The 17,619-nt window shown below is 37.5% G+C and overlaps 1 protein-coding gene across 1 annotated transcript in view; it reads right to left on the bottom strand.

Moving 5' to 3' along the window:
- Positions 1-17,619, bottom strand: part of LOC121313233 (serine/threonine-protein kinase 3-like) — a 132,553-nt gene that overhangs the window by 29,470 nt on the left and 85,464 nt on the right. The window contains exon 10 of the mRNA XM_041245562.1: positions 2,346-2,521. Coding sequence (XP_041101496.1) covers positions 2,346-2,521 — 176 coding nt within the window. The remainder of the gene's footprint in view (positions 1-2,345; positions 2,522-17,619) is intronic.

The raw sequence follows: 17,619 nt of genomic DNA on the forward strand, positions 1-17,619 counted from the left end.
TGTATAGAATTTTTGTCATAACTTATTAATATTACTTTATGCCGCATAGTATTTCTCAATGGCTACATTTACAATGACTGTTGGTGTTCTGAATGGAACATTCTTTTTCTAGAATTGTATTGTCATTTAACATCGAAATTAGTGTTCTAAGAATGGAAAATCTGGAGGTGGTCAATCAGTGGCTTCTTTGGGAAGGTTCATGGTCAAATTGTGTGAAATTCAATGCTCCAGTTGCATCTGCTGTGATCTTGGAAGGCCACGATTAGGTAAGTAAAATTGGAACGTTTCTGTAGCATAATCATTCTAAAATCATACAAAGTCGTTGTAAACTCCTTTGACGTGTGCCATACAAAATATTAATATAACCCCTCCTTAATTACCATATAACACCCATTGCCACGGAACTCAGAAGCATGTTGTAAAGCCTTGTCAAAATAAAAAAAAGGACAGGGTGAAGTCGCCCCCCCAGGAAAAATAGCACTACAGTCATAGCATGCTATCTCTATTATCACTGTAAATGTAGTCATTGTGAACGCCTGGCATAAGTTGTGAAACACTGACTGTTTTTGGAATCATGAAGACAGCTTGTCTACTAAAATGTGCATCATAAAAACCTATGGTCACAAAGTATGCTGTACCTAATAATTATTTTACTAATTATCTTGTGAAAGTGAAAAATGAGTCACTGCGTGTCACCAGCTGAAATTAAACTGCTTGTCAAATACAATGATGGAATTATTGGCTTTGGATTTTATTGTTTGAAACCGTGAACAAACTGAACATACCTGCTACTGTGAATACTAAGCCACTAATTAGTGCACATTGTCACTGCTTTTCTTTCATAATGTTTAATTTAAGGAAAGTGTTTTTTTTTTTTTACAGCTCTCCAGTTAGGCACAATATAAATGTGACTTTGGCCATCATGTTTCTAATCTGATGATGTATTACTATTATTTTTCATTTACAAAAGTCCTCCCCCATCCAAGAAACACCTGCTTGTATTAATTATTGAAATGTACAACAAGGGTAGGTTAAATCATTAAGCTTAGTCAACCACACATGAACTTCATTACGTATGGATCAAACTACCATGAAATGGTCTCATTCACACTCTTGTACAGCAATTGATCAGAATCGGGATGACACACCAAGGATGATTTTGACAATGGAGCTGCCCTGCTTTGATCTTCTGCCATGTGTTCTCATCTAATCCCACTTCTGCCCTTCCACTGTTACACATAAATCACATCCCTGAAGACAATGAGCTATAAAATACTGCAACTTCTAGGTTCAGACATCACTAGGGCAGATAGCTTTTAAGAGAACGAAAAACTTGGTGAGAAATCTGTACTCTGCATTTTTCTATATCGGCATAATAAGTGTTGGAGAGACGACAGAGAGAGAGAGAGAGCGAGAGAGAGACTTGTAGGTGGGGAGACGGTGACATGTCTGATCAAATGGTTAGTAAATAAGAAGTAATATTTGCTTAGGTGTGACCTGCAACAATGTGGCAGTCATCTTAAGTCACAGGTCATATTGAAGCATGGCATTAGATTTTGTCTGGAGGGGTTCTCGTCACACTGAAAAAATGAGGTTCCTATCTGAAATGGTTTATAAGATACCAGTAGTAGTAGATGAAGTAGAATGGAAAATGTCAAGCTACCCTCTCTGGGATGCCTAAATATAGTAATGTACAGCAGTCTTCATTTCGAAAGTCTGGTGGAGGTTTGGCACTTTTTAATAGGAATGGGGTGCTTTTTGCAGACACTTACTGTGATGTGACACCTTTCTTCAGGGTCCTATTTAAAGTGCTGTATATGCTATCAGCATTTGCATTACACCTTGCAATTAGTCCCAGTTATAGAGCCAGAGATATAGCAAGCATATTAAATAAGAGCTAAAAAGAAAACCAAAGGCAGCTTTATATTTTGCCTGCAGAGATATGTGCAGTAGTGGATTTAGAGACATGGTGGGTTTACAAAATTATGCTTAAATTACAAAGCAGGAAATCTCACAGAAAATACAACAGAAGAATGTTATGCAGTAGTCACCAAGGGCATCTCATTTTTACTATTTCTGTGTATATTTTGCATTCTTTAATTTCACATACCGATGCAATTATTATTGGTAACATTTTACAAATACTACAGTATTGATAGGTTTCCTGTCTGTCTGATATTTACTTGAGCAACACATTGAAAAACAGACAAAAAGCATGGTATAGAGAATCAATAATCTGCTCCTGTCTATCAAAGCTGGTCCATCTAATTGCAGTACAAATGTTTAATTGTATGCCTTTACCTTTCTGGTGTGAACACAACTGCTAGAAACAACTGTATACTTACAAAGTCAAAATCACCATCCTGTGGAACCTTCCAATTATCTGGGAAGACATTCTTTGCTATATGGTAAGGCTCCTGCTTGTTTTGATTGCTGTTTTCATAAGCTTTATTCTTCGAATCCTGCTTGTCAAAGTAATCCATAAAGGAAGGTCTTTGTGCTTGTTGTGATGCAGCATTTCCTAGATGAGAAAAAGCAATTATATAAAAATTAGTAGTATTAGAAGTATTCATCCCCTGCAAAGTTTTCACTTTTTGTTGGCTCGTGAGCATACTCCACAACGCTTTCAAATTAGACTTTACATGTAGAATCTACACAAACTACTCCACATTGATAAAGTTAAAAAATGCATATAGAATATAAATGAGTACGTTTTACAGAAAAAAACAGAGTAATCTCAGTTGCATACGTATTCAACCCCTTTGCTACTGAAGCCCTAACTCAGCTCAGGTACAAATTATTTGTTTGAAAGGTCATAAAATGTGTGACAACAAAGCAATCATGACAACTAAGGAGTTCTCGAAACAAGTTAGACATAAAGTGGTAGAGAGGCACAGAGCAGGAAAGGGTACAAGAAATTTTCAAAAGGCGCCGATTATTCCTCTCAGCACAGCAAAGTCACTACTCAGATCAGGTCACCGTCCCAAACTAAGCAGCCAGGCAAGCAGGAAACTGGTTCAGGATGTCACTCTGAAGCCAACAATGACCTTGAGAGATCTGCAAAGTTCTGAGATGGTTAGTGTTCACACATCAACAATAAGCTGGTCCCTACACAAAGCTGGCCTGTATGGACGGGTGGCAAGAAAGAAGCCACTGCTCAAAAAGCCTCATCTTAAAGCATGTATGGAGTTTGCGAAAAAGCACGTAAATGATACTGCAGATAGGTGGAAAAAAGGTTTTATGGTCAGACGAGACAAAAAATGTTGTCTAAATTCCAAGCGTTACATCTGGCGCAAGTCAAACACTGCACATCACCCAGTCAACACCATCCCAACTGTCAAGCATGGTTGTGGCAGCATCATGTTATGGGGATGCTTCTCTTCAGCAGGGACTGGGAAGCATGTCAGGATAGAGGGGAGAATGGATGGTGCAAAGTACAGGCGAATCCTTGAGGAAAACCTGTTTGAGTCAGCCAGGAGGAAATTCACATTTCAGCAGGACAATGACCCAAAGCACAAAGCCAAAGCCACACTGGAGTGGTTAAACAAGAAGATAATTAATGTTCTTGAGTGGCCCAGTCAAAGTCCTGAATTGCATCCAATCAAATTTATGGCGAGACTTGAAGACTGCAGTCCATACACGATCCCCAACAAACTTATCAGAACTGGAGCAATTTCATCATGAAGAAAGGCCAAAAACGTCACCATCCTACTATGTAAAGCTATCAGAGACCTATCCAAAAGACTCATAGAAGTAATTGCTGCAAAAGGGGCGAAATACTTATGCAACCAGTAAATTTAATTTTGTACATTTTCTTTAGAAGTTTTGCTGACATTTAACCTTCTCCTCATATAAGTGTTCAGTTTGTTTGAAAAATTGTGCATACATTATTTGCAATTCAACAAAATGTATATATTCCTGAGAGTCTCTTCTATTGAATGCTTATATATATATACACATACACACACAAGAAACACAATTCTAAAAATGAAACTAAACTGCTTCCTGGAGTAACTATTTACTTATGTTATATTTCTTAAGAAGCACTAGATCTTATGCACTACAAATCAATTATAAATCTGTTTAAAAGCAACTTACTGTTGTGACAGGGCAGAAGCTCTGCACTTGTAAATAGCGTGTGTTGTGTATTCACAGTTTGGCAGGGATGGGTTTAATTGGCTGTAATGTGGCTGGGTCTTGATTGAATAATTACTCATCAATCAAGTCAGACGGTCCAGCCTGGACCTTGGACAATTCTGCATAAACTATTTGACAGTAAGGTTTTGTTTACCCGCTTTATTTAGGCCCCTGTGCCTTGTTTGTTTGTTTTGGTTTCAGTAAATAATCGTGCGCAACAGCACTTGCGCTGCAGCTTACACTGCAGAGTCTCATTTCAGATGCGATCCTTTCACACTGTGTATGCCATAATATAGGGTTAAAAAAATTAAACAAGGAAATAATTTTGATAAACATGAGGTACATATCTCAATTCAAAGCAGGCTTTAATCTGGTCTGAACATATGCTGTTGTTAAGTAGACAATTTTGGCATTCTGATTTTTTGTACATTTCACAGGCGAGTTTAGGAAAGAAAAAAAAAAAAAAATCATCAAGCGCTATTGTGTGTGTTGATGTAGGTTTAGCTACATCAACACACCAAAACCAAAAACACAGGAGGCTGTGTGGTCCAGTGGTTAAAGAAACAGACTTATAACCAGGAGGTCCCCTGTTCAAATCCCAGTTCAGCCACTGACTCATTGTGTGACCTTGAGCAAGTCACTTAACCTCACACACAAACATCATTTTAAGTGACTCTGAAGTTGATGCATAGTTCACATATTTATATAAAAATAAAGATTATTATAAAGACTGCTGTCAAGTTTAAATGTTACTTTAGAGTACAAATCTTAGTTAAAGGTCCTTTCACACCAACATAACATTCTTTTTTTTTTTTTTTTTTTTTTTAAATACTGTACGATGTAGGCTTTCACATCGGACGTGTAGCGAAACAGACGAGGTCTTAAATAAACAGTGTTACTATTTTTCTGTGCATGTCTGCACAGAAAATATATATATATATACACACACACACACACACACACACACACACACACACACACCTATTAGTGAAACTCTGATACAACGTACTGCCTTGGGACCGTAAAAAAAGTATGTTACAACCAAGGTATGTAATAACCAGGTACATGCACATACCTGCCAAATATCAGCACAAAAATCAAAACCTAGTACAGTACTAATTAATAAGGTACATATACAATGTATGTAGTATAAAGGTTTATTACAGAAGAAACAATATAAAAAATGTAACATGTAACTAGTACTGTACATCACTATACAGTATGTCAGTGGTTCTCAATCCTGGTCCTGGGGGAACACAGTTCATAACTGAGCTCAACAACCAAGTTTAAAACCTACACAGGAGGTAATCTCGAACTCGGCTGTCGGCATAACTGGGTTAGATAAACTGGTTTAACTGTAATCTGTAACCTGTAATCTGGAACCGTATTCGAGTCTGGTTACACAGTATGCTCTGACATCCCCTAGTGCTTTAAATTAGAACGTTGCCATAATCCCCTGGTTACATGAGATGAGAATAAAGAAGACAAGCCCAAATTAACATACAAGAGGACTAATATCAGCAGGTTAAAAGGTCTTTATTTTGACTTTTAATTAAATTAAAGAATGTCTTATCCACATATTTTTTTTTGCTCTAATGTGGTCAGGGCCTTAGACAACTGCCTCAGCGACTGCTGCTTATTAAACTTAAGCTATTTGACAACATAATTCTGACTGCTATCATCCCTTTAAGATTTCTCCAATAATGTAGTTTGTGAAATTGTAGTTTGTGAAATTGACGATCATTTAGTGCTGGCCATGATAATACTGCATAAACTACAGTAGTAGAAAAAGGACGCGGAAAAGGACGTTTCGAATATGGCAACTTGGCACAATTTCGGCACAACGGCCATTTGCGAAGCGCATACCCCTCTGCGCGGTGTGCAAACCTTTCAAAGATTGGGTCCCATGGGTTTTAATGTAAAGTATATGCAAACGTATATGTGCTGATTATCATTAAAGGAATGCTATGCGATGAATAATTCATTATCTTGGAATATATTACAATACACTGCCCAAATCAGACCAAAACGACAAACTGGCTATTGCTAGGCTTGTTTGAACTTAATTAATTTATTACCTGTTAAGGCCTCATGTATGGCTCCATTTTTAAAGCTTCCGATAAATTATTTTACAGATAAAACCACCTTGAGTTTAACCTTGCTTGCTAGTCTTCCAGTGGGAAATCAGTGGAATCCCCTACATAGAGTATGTACAGTACCATTTCTAATACTGTAACATTCCTCTTAATTGCCCATGCTATTAATAATGCCACTGAAAGCAGATGGGTATTGCACCATAGTACAGGTATTTAAAACTACTTGTGCAAAAGAACTTATAATGTACAGTTGTGTGTGAGTGTGAGGATGGCTAAAACACACTTTTATAGACATAGGCAAAGACACACTAAATTAGCCAAAATACTGTACACTGAAAGCAACAACACCTCTTGCATACAAGACTATTTTAGAAAAACAGCAGAAGAAAAAGAAGAAAAAAAAAACCTCTGCTTTAATGTGCTCTTTGTTACGATCATAATTTACCATGCTGGTGTATAGTAATGCAGCAATGTATAAAACATCTTGGCAACCACATCTTGAATTTTAACTTCTTTGGGGGATTATGAAACCAAAGGATTAACTGCTTTTTCTCAAAAGTGTACACCGAACTACTGTATTCACATGAACCTACAGTAAAGCCTACAAAATGATTCTATCACAAATGAGGGATGGTCCGATAAAAAGTGTAGGAAAGTCTGATGAATCACCAAGAACTGTAACATGTTATGTTTATACGCAGGGCTACTTTTATCAGTTTGATAGACTGTGTTTTAAAGGGAGCTGACATTACTGAGCAGAAAGAACGGTCATTTCTGCCCTTTACTGGATTTTTTATATTACTTGAACAGCTGAGCTTTTCATAAAAGGTGTCTACAAGGCTGATGATTGGACAACCGCCCTTTCATGTGTTTTCATAATGCCAGAAGAGAGTGGATTGTGAGGTCATACTATGAGAAAATAGATAAAAGGTATAACCACTTAGTCCTTCAAAGCAGGTCTAAATCTAATCTGTACCATTCTGAAGATGAATGCTGCAGGCAGACAGATAGATCATTTTAGTTAAGTGGCAATTACTAGTAATGCCTAAACCCGTTTTTTGTCTGAATTCTATCAATTTCAGCTGAAAGACTGCCAAGATATATTAATATGTTTTAATGAATAGTCTTCAGCATTTAGCAACATTTGATCTATGCTATCTGTAGCCACAGTTCAGTTTTCAAACTACTAATTGGAGGGTTTTCCAAAGTTGGCATCATCTTACTAATGGAATTCAGCATATAGTGAAAAAAATGACAAAATATGAATGTAGCTGCTGATGATTAATTGCAGTTAGATGGTACTGTATATTATACTTTGAGGAGTACCGGTAGTTGATTATATCTTAAGGTTTTCTCCTGAAGCTTTTGCCTGCAAGGACTCTGAAATGTACCTTAAAATGTATCTGCAGTCAACTATTTATAGCTCAAGTCTTCTTCAGCCAATTAACTTGTTAGCCATTGTGTTAACAAACCATTGGTTTTGCCCAATCTTTTAAATTGCCAGGATTGATTTGAATATCTTTTATCCTGAAAGTGTGTATGACTATTAAATATCAAGAACAATCCTTAGCTAGGTCACAGATTAAACATCTGTTAGATGTCCATGTAAAAGTATCGGATATAAGCACTCCCTTTCCATCCCAGTCAAGTGCTGCAGCGCAGACAAGGCCATCTGTTTCCAAATCTGACATTATATAATCCAGATACAAAATCATTTTAAAATCACTTAATTTTAAAAATATTCCGTTATGTGGTCCTGTGATATAGTACGTGTGGCTTATCCACTGACCAATTGGGAGAGACACGGGAAGTTGTTGAAAACGCCACACAGGCACTCAGGGTTTATTTACACTGAAAAACATTTGACACTACCACATCTTACAGGAAATGAACAAAATAGGCAAAACAAAAACACATCTAGAAAATAAAAAGTGCTGTTAAAGCAGCAAGCGCTGATCTGCTGTTCTAGGAGGTCCCGCTGACATACTCTTATACTTTCACATGGGACTTAAAATCTCTAAACTGATCCATACTGTGTGTAGGGTTAAAACCCAGATCCCAGTTCCAAACACAGTGTTTGGAGGTTTTGTTTAAGTTAGGATTGTTGTCCGGGGTAATGTAGACAGTCCTGTTCCTGGGCTGTGTGTCAGTTGACCCCAGTATCGTGAGACAATCCACTGGGAAACACCCATCAGCCAGTCAAGGAAGCACAGCTGTCCAATCCTTGGCTGCTATGCCTTGTAAATAGGCTAGTAGCATGCCTCTGGTAGAGCGTCTGGCTTTAATTAATTACAAAAATAAACAGGAAAGAACTCTAACAAAATACACAAATTAAACTATGTACACATGTGCATGGGCCTTAGCCACAGGTCCATTAAAGATTTTTACTACATCACTGAAGCCTATAAATGCTACAACTGACTGCTTTGTCATTCACTTCAGTCAGGTTGCAGCGTCGAGAACAAATAGATCTGTAAAGCTGATTAAGGGATTACATTCAAAGGTATAAGAAATATCAAACTACATTAATTATTTTAAATAAAATCCTAAGCAAATAAGAAAATGAACAGAAAGCTTTTCCAGAAATAACTAGTGATGGGATGAACATGGAATTTTTACATTCAGATATTCGTTCAAGATTTAGATAATCGTTCGGACATTTGTTCATTTTCAAAATGTTATCAAAGCCACTGTATGTATTATTATTTGTTTATTTAACAGATGCCTTTATCCACGGCGACTTACACAGACTATGGTGTGTGAACTATGCATCAGCTGCAGAGTCACTTACAACAACATCTCATTTGAAAGACAAGGAGGTTGTGAGCCGGGATTTGAACCAGGGACCTGGTTACAAGCCTTTTTCTTTAACCACTGGACCACAAAGACACCACCTCCTAAAAACACCCCAGAAGAAAGGTCGTACTTTACCCTCATGAATTAACTACAAAACAAAGAAAACAATACAGTAGTTAAATCTTGTGTGTATTTCAAGTAAAAACAAAATAGACAACACATTTATCTTTAAATAATCCCTGCCTTCTTGTGTGTTCGCAATAAACAAAATGGCTATAGACACATTTTCATGAAGTAGTAACATTAGTTTTTAACTTGAATAAACACATCAAATCAACAGTACGAAGGTCACTCTTGAAATCAGGACTTAAAGGATGTGTTGCAGTAAGAACACCCCTGTTACGAAAGGGGAACAAGACTAAAAGGCTAAAATATGCACAAGAACACAGAAATTGAACTATGGAACAATGATCAAATGTGCTGTGGATTGTTGATTTGATGGACAACGACACCTGTGCCTTCTGCCAGTTCTGTAATCAATTCAACTCTTGTCTTCTTTCTGTTCCTTAAGGATATTATCTTCAAGTATTGCTCATCCTTGTTAGACAGCTTTATAGGTCTTCGAGTCCTGGGTTTGTCAATTACAGATGATGTTTCTCTGTACATGTTGATTATGCTTCGGACACCACACCTTGAAAATCATGTTATGTGAGCTGTTTCACTCAATGTTTTTCCTTCTTAATCCCCCGCTGCTCCGCGCCTGCCAATGGGGAGCTAGCAGGACATGCCCTCACTCACAGCAGCAGCAGTGACAATAGCAAGCAAGGGAAAGTGAGCAGAAGCGCCAGTAGAGTAAATCCGTCCACCGGTCTCCATGACAATATATATAAAAACTCACACAGATAAAATCATTTCTGACGGAAACAAACATTTATTTTTTGTCTCTTCATCGCTGTTGAAAAACAAATTGGTAAGCTCACTGTACAAGCCATGTGTGTGTACTGAATGGAACATTCAGTATTACGTGCATTATATTATTATTCATAACCCGGCATTTAAGAGAACCGTCGTCTATATACCATATTTCCCAGAAGTCCTGGCACTTATTAGAGACCTGGCAAGTATTGGAGAAAGGCGATTATTTGAAGTTTTACGGTACATTGCATTCTGTCATAAATTACTAATACATAAATATGTCTATAGTTAACTTAAAAATAATATAAGTAGTATCAGGGGTGTGTAATTTTTGAAAAAAAAAACACACATTCCTTGTTTTACGATGTTTCTTAGATTAACAGGAAGAATTTTTTACATGAACGGGGATGGACAGCGTGTTTTTGTGTGTGTTTTTTTAACACTATATTTTAGAACACATTTTGTAGTAAATTCATATATATATTATTATATATATATATATATATATATATATATATATATATATATATATATATATATATATATATATATATATATATATATATATTTTTTTTTTTTTTTTAAAGTACAACATTTTACAGCTGTGTTTCCTCATCTAACAGCTTGACCGATGATGGCTAACTGGAGCATTGTTGCAGCAGGGTGATTCTGGTTTCATAAATGTGCCAGGGCAGAAGAAAAGCCCTGCACATAGGTGCCAGAAAGTAAATGTATTGCATTGTGTTTAGCACGGGTGAATATACTGAAAAAAAGTATTGTGGCTGTTAGAACGGGTGATTTATCGTATTGTGGTATTTAAAAGAATTATGCATTAAAGACACACATTGTTTGGCTTGTGTGTTGGTGGTGGTTGGCAGGGATGGGGTTAATTCCTATCCCCTGCCAAAAAGATGCCAGAACGTGGCAGGAGCCTTTTACTGAATTATTGTTTAAGGGGTTGTAATTAATGTAAGGTGTACATCAGGGTGATATTCTGCTGGTACTCACCGGTACTCTGTACCGGTGTTTATTTTGATGCTGGTACTGGGTACCAGGATTTATTTAATCTGCTTTTCATCCAACGCAGATGCATTCCATCCACTCACACAGTCCACTAGCGCAACGTTTCTCAAATGCGCTTTCATTTCGTTCTGCTTGCATTCTGTTTTCTCATACTGCTTCTGTTAGCTGCTATTGGCCAACATTAACGTCAGTATAATCACTGCATGTTGATTGGCCGAGCTTTCATTCTGATCAGATTTCACTTTGGCATGAACCACAAATCTCCGCTCATTTCGCTTAGTATCAGATCTCATTCGTTGTTCAACATGAAAAGACTTTAGCAGTGTAATGTGATAACAGTGGTATGGAGTAATTATCATTATTTATGAAGTACTAATTATTTTCTTTAGTGTGGCGGAGAAACTATCTGAAATATTTCGAAACAAACATTTCTGCACATGAATTTGAAGGCAACAATCCACGTCAGTGTTAACCACAAATTACATAGTTGATAGATATTGGAAATAATTATCATAACATGTTTTGCCTTGCACCAATTTACCACATTGCCAGAATTTGCATGAAAGTTTCTGAAATTGCACGTGATGTGTGGGACAGTAGAGATTAACAATAACATAAAAAACAGGAGCAACATGCAGCTTGGTAAGCGAGTCAGAATCGGGATACAGATGGAGGTGTGCTTCACGCTTTTCAAACACGGGCCCAACTTACAAGGTACATGTTAAGCACAGTGATCAACGTTTTGTTTTCTTGTGGTCCTAGTATTTTCTGTTAGAGGACTGTAATAAACAAAAAACACATCGTGAGGTTTTTTCCCTTTTACAATGCCCCCTTTTCTAAAACATTGTGAAGAGTTTATTTAAGTTAAACATGAGTTTTCACTTGCGTGGACATCATAAAAAAAAAGGCAGAAGTAAACTACAGTAATGATATTACTTTTTGAAAATGTGTCTTTCGCCACTTTGTTTCTTGTGCAGAAACCACAATACCAGGGACAAAAAAAAAAATAGAAAGTCTACTTTTATAGTGTTGTTGTCTGAAAACTATTTTTTCTGGAACAGATCATTGTAATTAATCTACACAGAAACACAACAGAAAAGCACACAACATATTAATTTAAGATAAGTAAGTACAAAATAAATAAAAGAAACAGGGATATATGTTCTAATTCTAGGCTATTATTGTAGCATGGCCAGGTCCTGTTGTAGGTGAGTATTGGAAAGTATGGGGATGATTTCAGAGAATACTATGGAGATTAAAATGGTCATGTACATCATTAGTACATCATTAGTAGTCGTAGTAGTGCATGTTACATAATACATCTGAGAGGTATTTTAGCCCCTATTGTGCATTGTTTGACCTTTTTGTATAATTTTTTTTTTTCATAGCAGTTTTTTTTTTATAACATCAACCCTTTTTTAGGATATCTTGAAACTAACTCCCTTTCCTCAGCAGTTATTGCATAGTGAAATATTTCTTAATGCTTGTCATTTAAGGTTTAACTTAAGTGCTATATTATAGTAGCAGTTTGAAAGCAAATTGACAGCTGCAGAAACTAAACTTCAATTTACAAAAAAATAAATAATAATTAACATGGCCTTCAAACTAGTAACCTGTGACACTGGAAATTTAAGAAAACCCAGTAGAGCTAAACCACGTGTATATAAAGTGCTGCAAGAACCAGGACTTGCTTCAACTTGTAAGTATGCTAGAATTGGAGCTGCAAGAAACGAGAGAGCTACAGGAGCTGAAACACCCGCAATTCCTGGAAGTTTGCACCCCCAACAGACAGAAAGCCACCAGCGAGATAGAAAAGGGTCAAAACAGCTGGATCCAGATAGGCAGAGAAAAGGGAAAAAAGAAACGCAGTCAAACAACTGCCAGAAATCAAAACGTCAAACAAATTTGACCCACTTCATAATTTAGATGACCAAAACCAGCATCAAGAGAACAAAAGGACAAACATCCTGGACCCCATGAACGGTGCTGGCCAGGCAGCAAAAATGTCATGAATGTATGGACTCTATATTGAGAAACACAGCAAGTTCAGTGAGCAGTCTGGACCCCCTTACAACAACAGTGTGCTGCCTTACGGGAGCCTTTGTCACACACATCACTGAGAACGTGGACAGACCTACGAACAAACAGGAGACAACCCAGTAGTGTTAATCCACATTGGTACAAACAACATTGGAAGAGACAGTTCAAGATCCCTGCCAAACAAATTCAGACAGCTAGAAAGGTAAAAACTGTAGTATTTTCTGGGACATTGCCGGCACTTTTCAAAGGACCATATGGACAGGTGGAAATAAATAATCTAAATGCATGCCTGAAATCGTGGTGCACACAGGAAACCTTCACCTGAACATTGGACCACATTCTACAACAAGAACTATCTACACAGATGGGATGGACTGCACTTAAATAAAAAGAGAACCAATCAAAATTGGAAAAAGAATACTCAAGGAGGTTCAAAAGCATTTAAACTAGAAAGGAAGTGGGGAGAAATCAACAAAAAAACAGAAAGGGGACTACATCAAAACATGGGCAACAACTCAGGTAAGATGTATTAATCTAAATGGTAGAAGTTTCAAAAACAAAATGTTAGATCTTGAAGCTACCAACTAACAAGTAACTACAGTGTGATAGGTGTTGCAGAAACTCGGTTATCCGAGAGTGATGGACCAAAAACTCAAAGGGCATAATAACGGGTACACTATAGACCGCCAGATTCAGACACTGAGCAAAATCTGTTACACAATTACATTAGAAATGCGTGTAGCAAAGGAGAAGTCATACTAATGGGGGATTTCAACTTCCCTCATATAAAATGGGAAAAACCAGTGGGGAGCATGACAAATGAAATTCAAATGGTAGAAATGACAAACGACTGATAATTCTAAATAATAAGTATTGTGCTGGTTTTAAAATCAGTACCTTTAGCAATTGTTACCTCCTGTCTCCACTCTCGTTCATCACTGAACTCCTCTCAACCCTGACTGCAGACAGCTGCAGGCTTTTATATTCTGGCCGAGGGGTTAACTAGCTATTAATTAATTACCGTAATACCCCTCGGCCACAGTCTGCACGAGATTAAAGAAGGATGCGTGTCTGTCAGCTAGTTAAATAACCAGTAGCTGATCAGTCAAACATCCTCACAAGGTTTTCAAAAGTAAAAACAAATAACCTGGCGGGCGGCGTCTCACTCGTCCGGCCAAACAATATATAATAATAATACAACAAATAATAATAATATTGGACGGCTTTCACCGTCGCATTAACACAAATCATAACAATAATAAACAAAGGGGCGGGACACTCCGCCACAACCTACTAGAAGGGGGGCATGCCTCGATTTAGTCTCTTCAAATAACAAAGACAGATGAGCTAAAACAGAGGTTAGAGAACCACTGGCAAACTCAGATCACAACATGGTCTCATTTGAACTGCTAGTTAAAAACCCAAAAGTAACAACTAAAGCTAAGGTTTACAATTTTAAAAAGGCAAACTATGAAGAAATGAAACAGAGACCAACAGAAGTATATTGGAGTAAAATAGAGAAAACAGCCACATAAAAAGGATGGCTATTTTTCAAACATGTAGTACTAAAGCTACAAAACAATTACATCCCAGAGACAAATCAAACTCTAAAACAAAATGGCCAAAATGGTTTAATAGATCAATTTTAAAAAAATATTCAGGGAGAAAAAAGGCACTTTACAGAGCGTTTAAAAAGGGACCAAGAAAGAGTAATTGGAACTGCAAACGCAAGTCAGAAAGGAAGTTAGGCTAAGAGAGAAATCGAAATGACCATTGCCAAGGGGGCCTAAAACCAATTCCAAAAAGTTTTTTTTTTTTTTTTGCAATATCATAACAGCAAAAGAACATTCAAGGAGGAAGTAAAATGTCCAATAGATACAAATGGCAAAATCATAGATGAAGAGAAAAAAATAGCAAATATATTCAATGATTACTTTTCACAAGTTTTTACAAAAGAGGATATGGACAACATGCCCCACATGTTGACCTTTTCCTATCCAGTTTTAAATAACTTTAGCATAACAGCGGCAGAAGTGTTAAAGGAACTAGGAGCTCTTAAAATAAACAAATCCCCTTGGCCGGGTGAGATCCTCCCAGTAGTACTCAAAGAAATGAAAGAAGTTTTTACAAACCGCTAACCAAGATCATGCAACAGTCTCTTGAGAAAGGGGTTGTACCGACAGACTGGAGAATTGCAAACGTAATACCAATCCACAAAAAGGAATACAAAACCAAACCAGGTAACTACAGACAATAAGGCTGACTTCTATTATATGTAAACTTAGAAAAAACTATAAGACCCAAAATGGAAAATTACCTATATGATAACAGTATCCTGGGAGACACAGTCAGCATGGTTTTAGGAAAGGGAGACCATGTCTAACTAACCTGCTTGATTTTTTTGAGGATGCAACATCGACAATGGATAATTGCAAAGCATATGAAATGGTTTATATAGATTTCCAGAAAGTTTTTGACAAATTCCCACATTAAAAGATTAATTCTCAAACTGAACGCAGTGGGGATTCAAGGCAATGCATGCACGTGGATTATGGACTGGTTAACAAGTAGAAAACACAAAATACTGATTACAACCAGATAACCAGTGGAGTAGCACAGGGATCAGTATTAGGTCCTCTGCTCTTCCTAACCTACATTAATGACTTAGATTCTGGTATAGTAAGCAAACGTATTAAATTTGCCGACGACACAAAAATAGGAGGAGTGGCAAACACCATTGCAGCAGCAAAGGTCATCCAAAATGATCTAGACAGCATTCAGAACTGGGCAGACACATGGCAAATGACATTTAATACAAAAATACTGAAACTGAAGAAGGAACCTATGAAAAAATCTGGGAGTTTATGTTGACTCAGAAATGACTTCATCTAGACAATGTGGGGAAGCTATTAAAAAAAGGTCAACAAAATGCTTGAATATATAGTGAAAAGTGTTGAATTGAAATCAAGAGAAATAATGTTAAAACTGTACAATGCAATACTAAGACCTCAGCTAGAATATTGTGTTCAATTCTGGTCACCTCGCTACAAAAAGGATATTGCTGCTCTACAAAGAGTGCAAAGAAGAGCAACTAGAATTATCCTGGGTTTAAAAGTCACGTCGTATGCAGACAGGTTAAATAACTGAATTTATTCTGTCTTGAACAAAGACAACTACACACCGTTCTGATTCATGCATTCAGAATGCTAAAAGGTATTGACAATGTAGACCAAAGGGACATTTTCGACCTGAAACAAGGACCAGGGGTTACAAATAGAGATTCTAAAATGCTCCGTTATACGGTATGTCAAAGAAAATATTAAAGGAAGGTTGGTGTTTCTTATGTGTTTCACTTAAAACCAGACATTAGTGGGTATCGGGATTGTTAATTCCTGCTACTCGGACACAGAAACCAATTCCTGGATTGTCTGGGTCAAACCTGGAGAGGTGGCAACCCTAATCAGCACTATATTTGTTTGATGGATTTGTGAGATTTGTTTTTGTTTAAATATTTATTTTATTTTTGTTTGAATAAAAACAGCACATCAGAGCACTTTTCACTCGTAGTACCTGCCTGTGTGCCTGTCTGTCTGTCTATCTGTCAGCTTTCTGGTCTGGGAACGTCGCTACTCGGCTATCCTGTCACCATACCCTGATGGATATTTTTTTTCTTTTCTCTGAGGAGGGCAACATTTTCTTGCACTAATACAATCACTGAAAAATAAATACATAAATTAATTAATATATAAACACATTGCTGAGATTTATAGTGTATTAGGGTGTGAGTGTGTGTGTTTCAGGGTGGGTGATAGTAGGAGTTTGTTTGAGAGAGAGAGGAGAAGAGAGAGAACGGTGAGAGAACGGAGAGCGCTAAACGTGAAAAGGAGACTTGGTTTTGAGGGTAAGCAGAATTAGCCTGCCCCTATTTAGTTTAAAGGGAAAAAACAATAAGTGTTTAGTTTAGGACCCGAGAACAGGGTAGGTTTTGTTTATTTTCTGTTTATTTGTTTTCAAATAAAACCACGCTCCGGCGTGTTTCATGTCAAGTACGTTGTTTTTGTCTGGATTTGTTCAACTATTTTACACAACACAACGTCTTTACCCTGGTGAAAGACAGCGAATTCCTCACATATGGTACCAGAAGTGGGGCTCTCATAAAGACCCAGAGGAATGGAAGAAGTAATTCAGAGACTTGTGCAGGCTACCACAGCGGTACTGCAGGAAAATAACCGAATTATGGCAGAGCAAGCCGCACAGAATCACCTCGAATGGCGCGCTATGGTTCAACAGCTGGGTGTTTCAAAGTTGACCAGAGAGCCAGCAGCTGCGGTCCCGCCCCCGGTACGAGCCAGTCACTTTCTACAGAAAATGACTTCAACGGATGATGTGGAAGCCTACCTGCTGGCGTTTGAGAGGACGGCTCAGCGAGAGACCTGGCCGGTCGGACAGTGGGCAGGTATCGTTGCTCCTTTCCTCAGTGGAGAAGCAGAAAAAGCCTACTTTGACCTCGAACCAAAAGACGCAGAGGATTACAAAGTTTTAAAAGAAGAGATTCTGGCAAGAGCGGGTGTAACCCCCGCAGTAAGAGCACAAAGATTTCATGGCTGGGGCT

The sequence above is a fragment of the Polyodon spathula genome, chromosome 3, assembly GCF_017654505.1.
Source record: "Polyodon spathula isolate WHYD16114869_AA chromosome 3, ASM1765450v1, whole genome shotgun sequence".
Classification (NCBI taxonomy): domain Eukaryota; kingdom Metazoa; phylum Chordata; class Actinopteri; order Acipenseriformes; family Polyodontidae; genus Polyodon; species Polyodon spathula.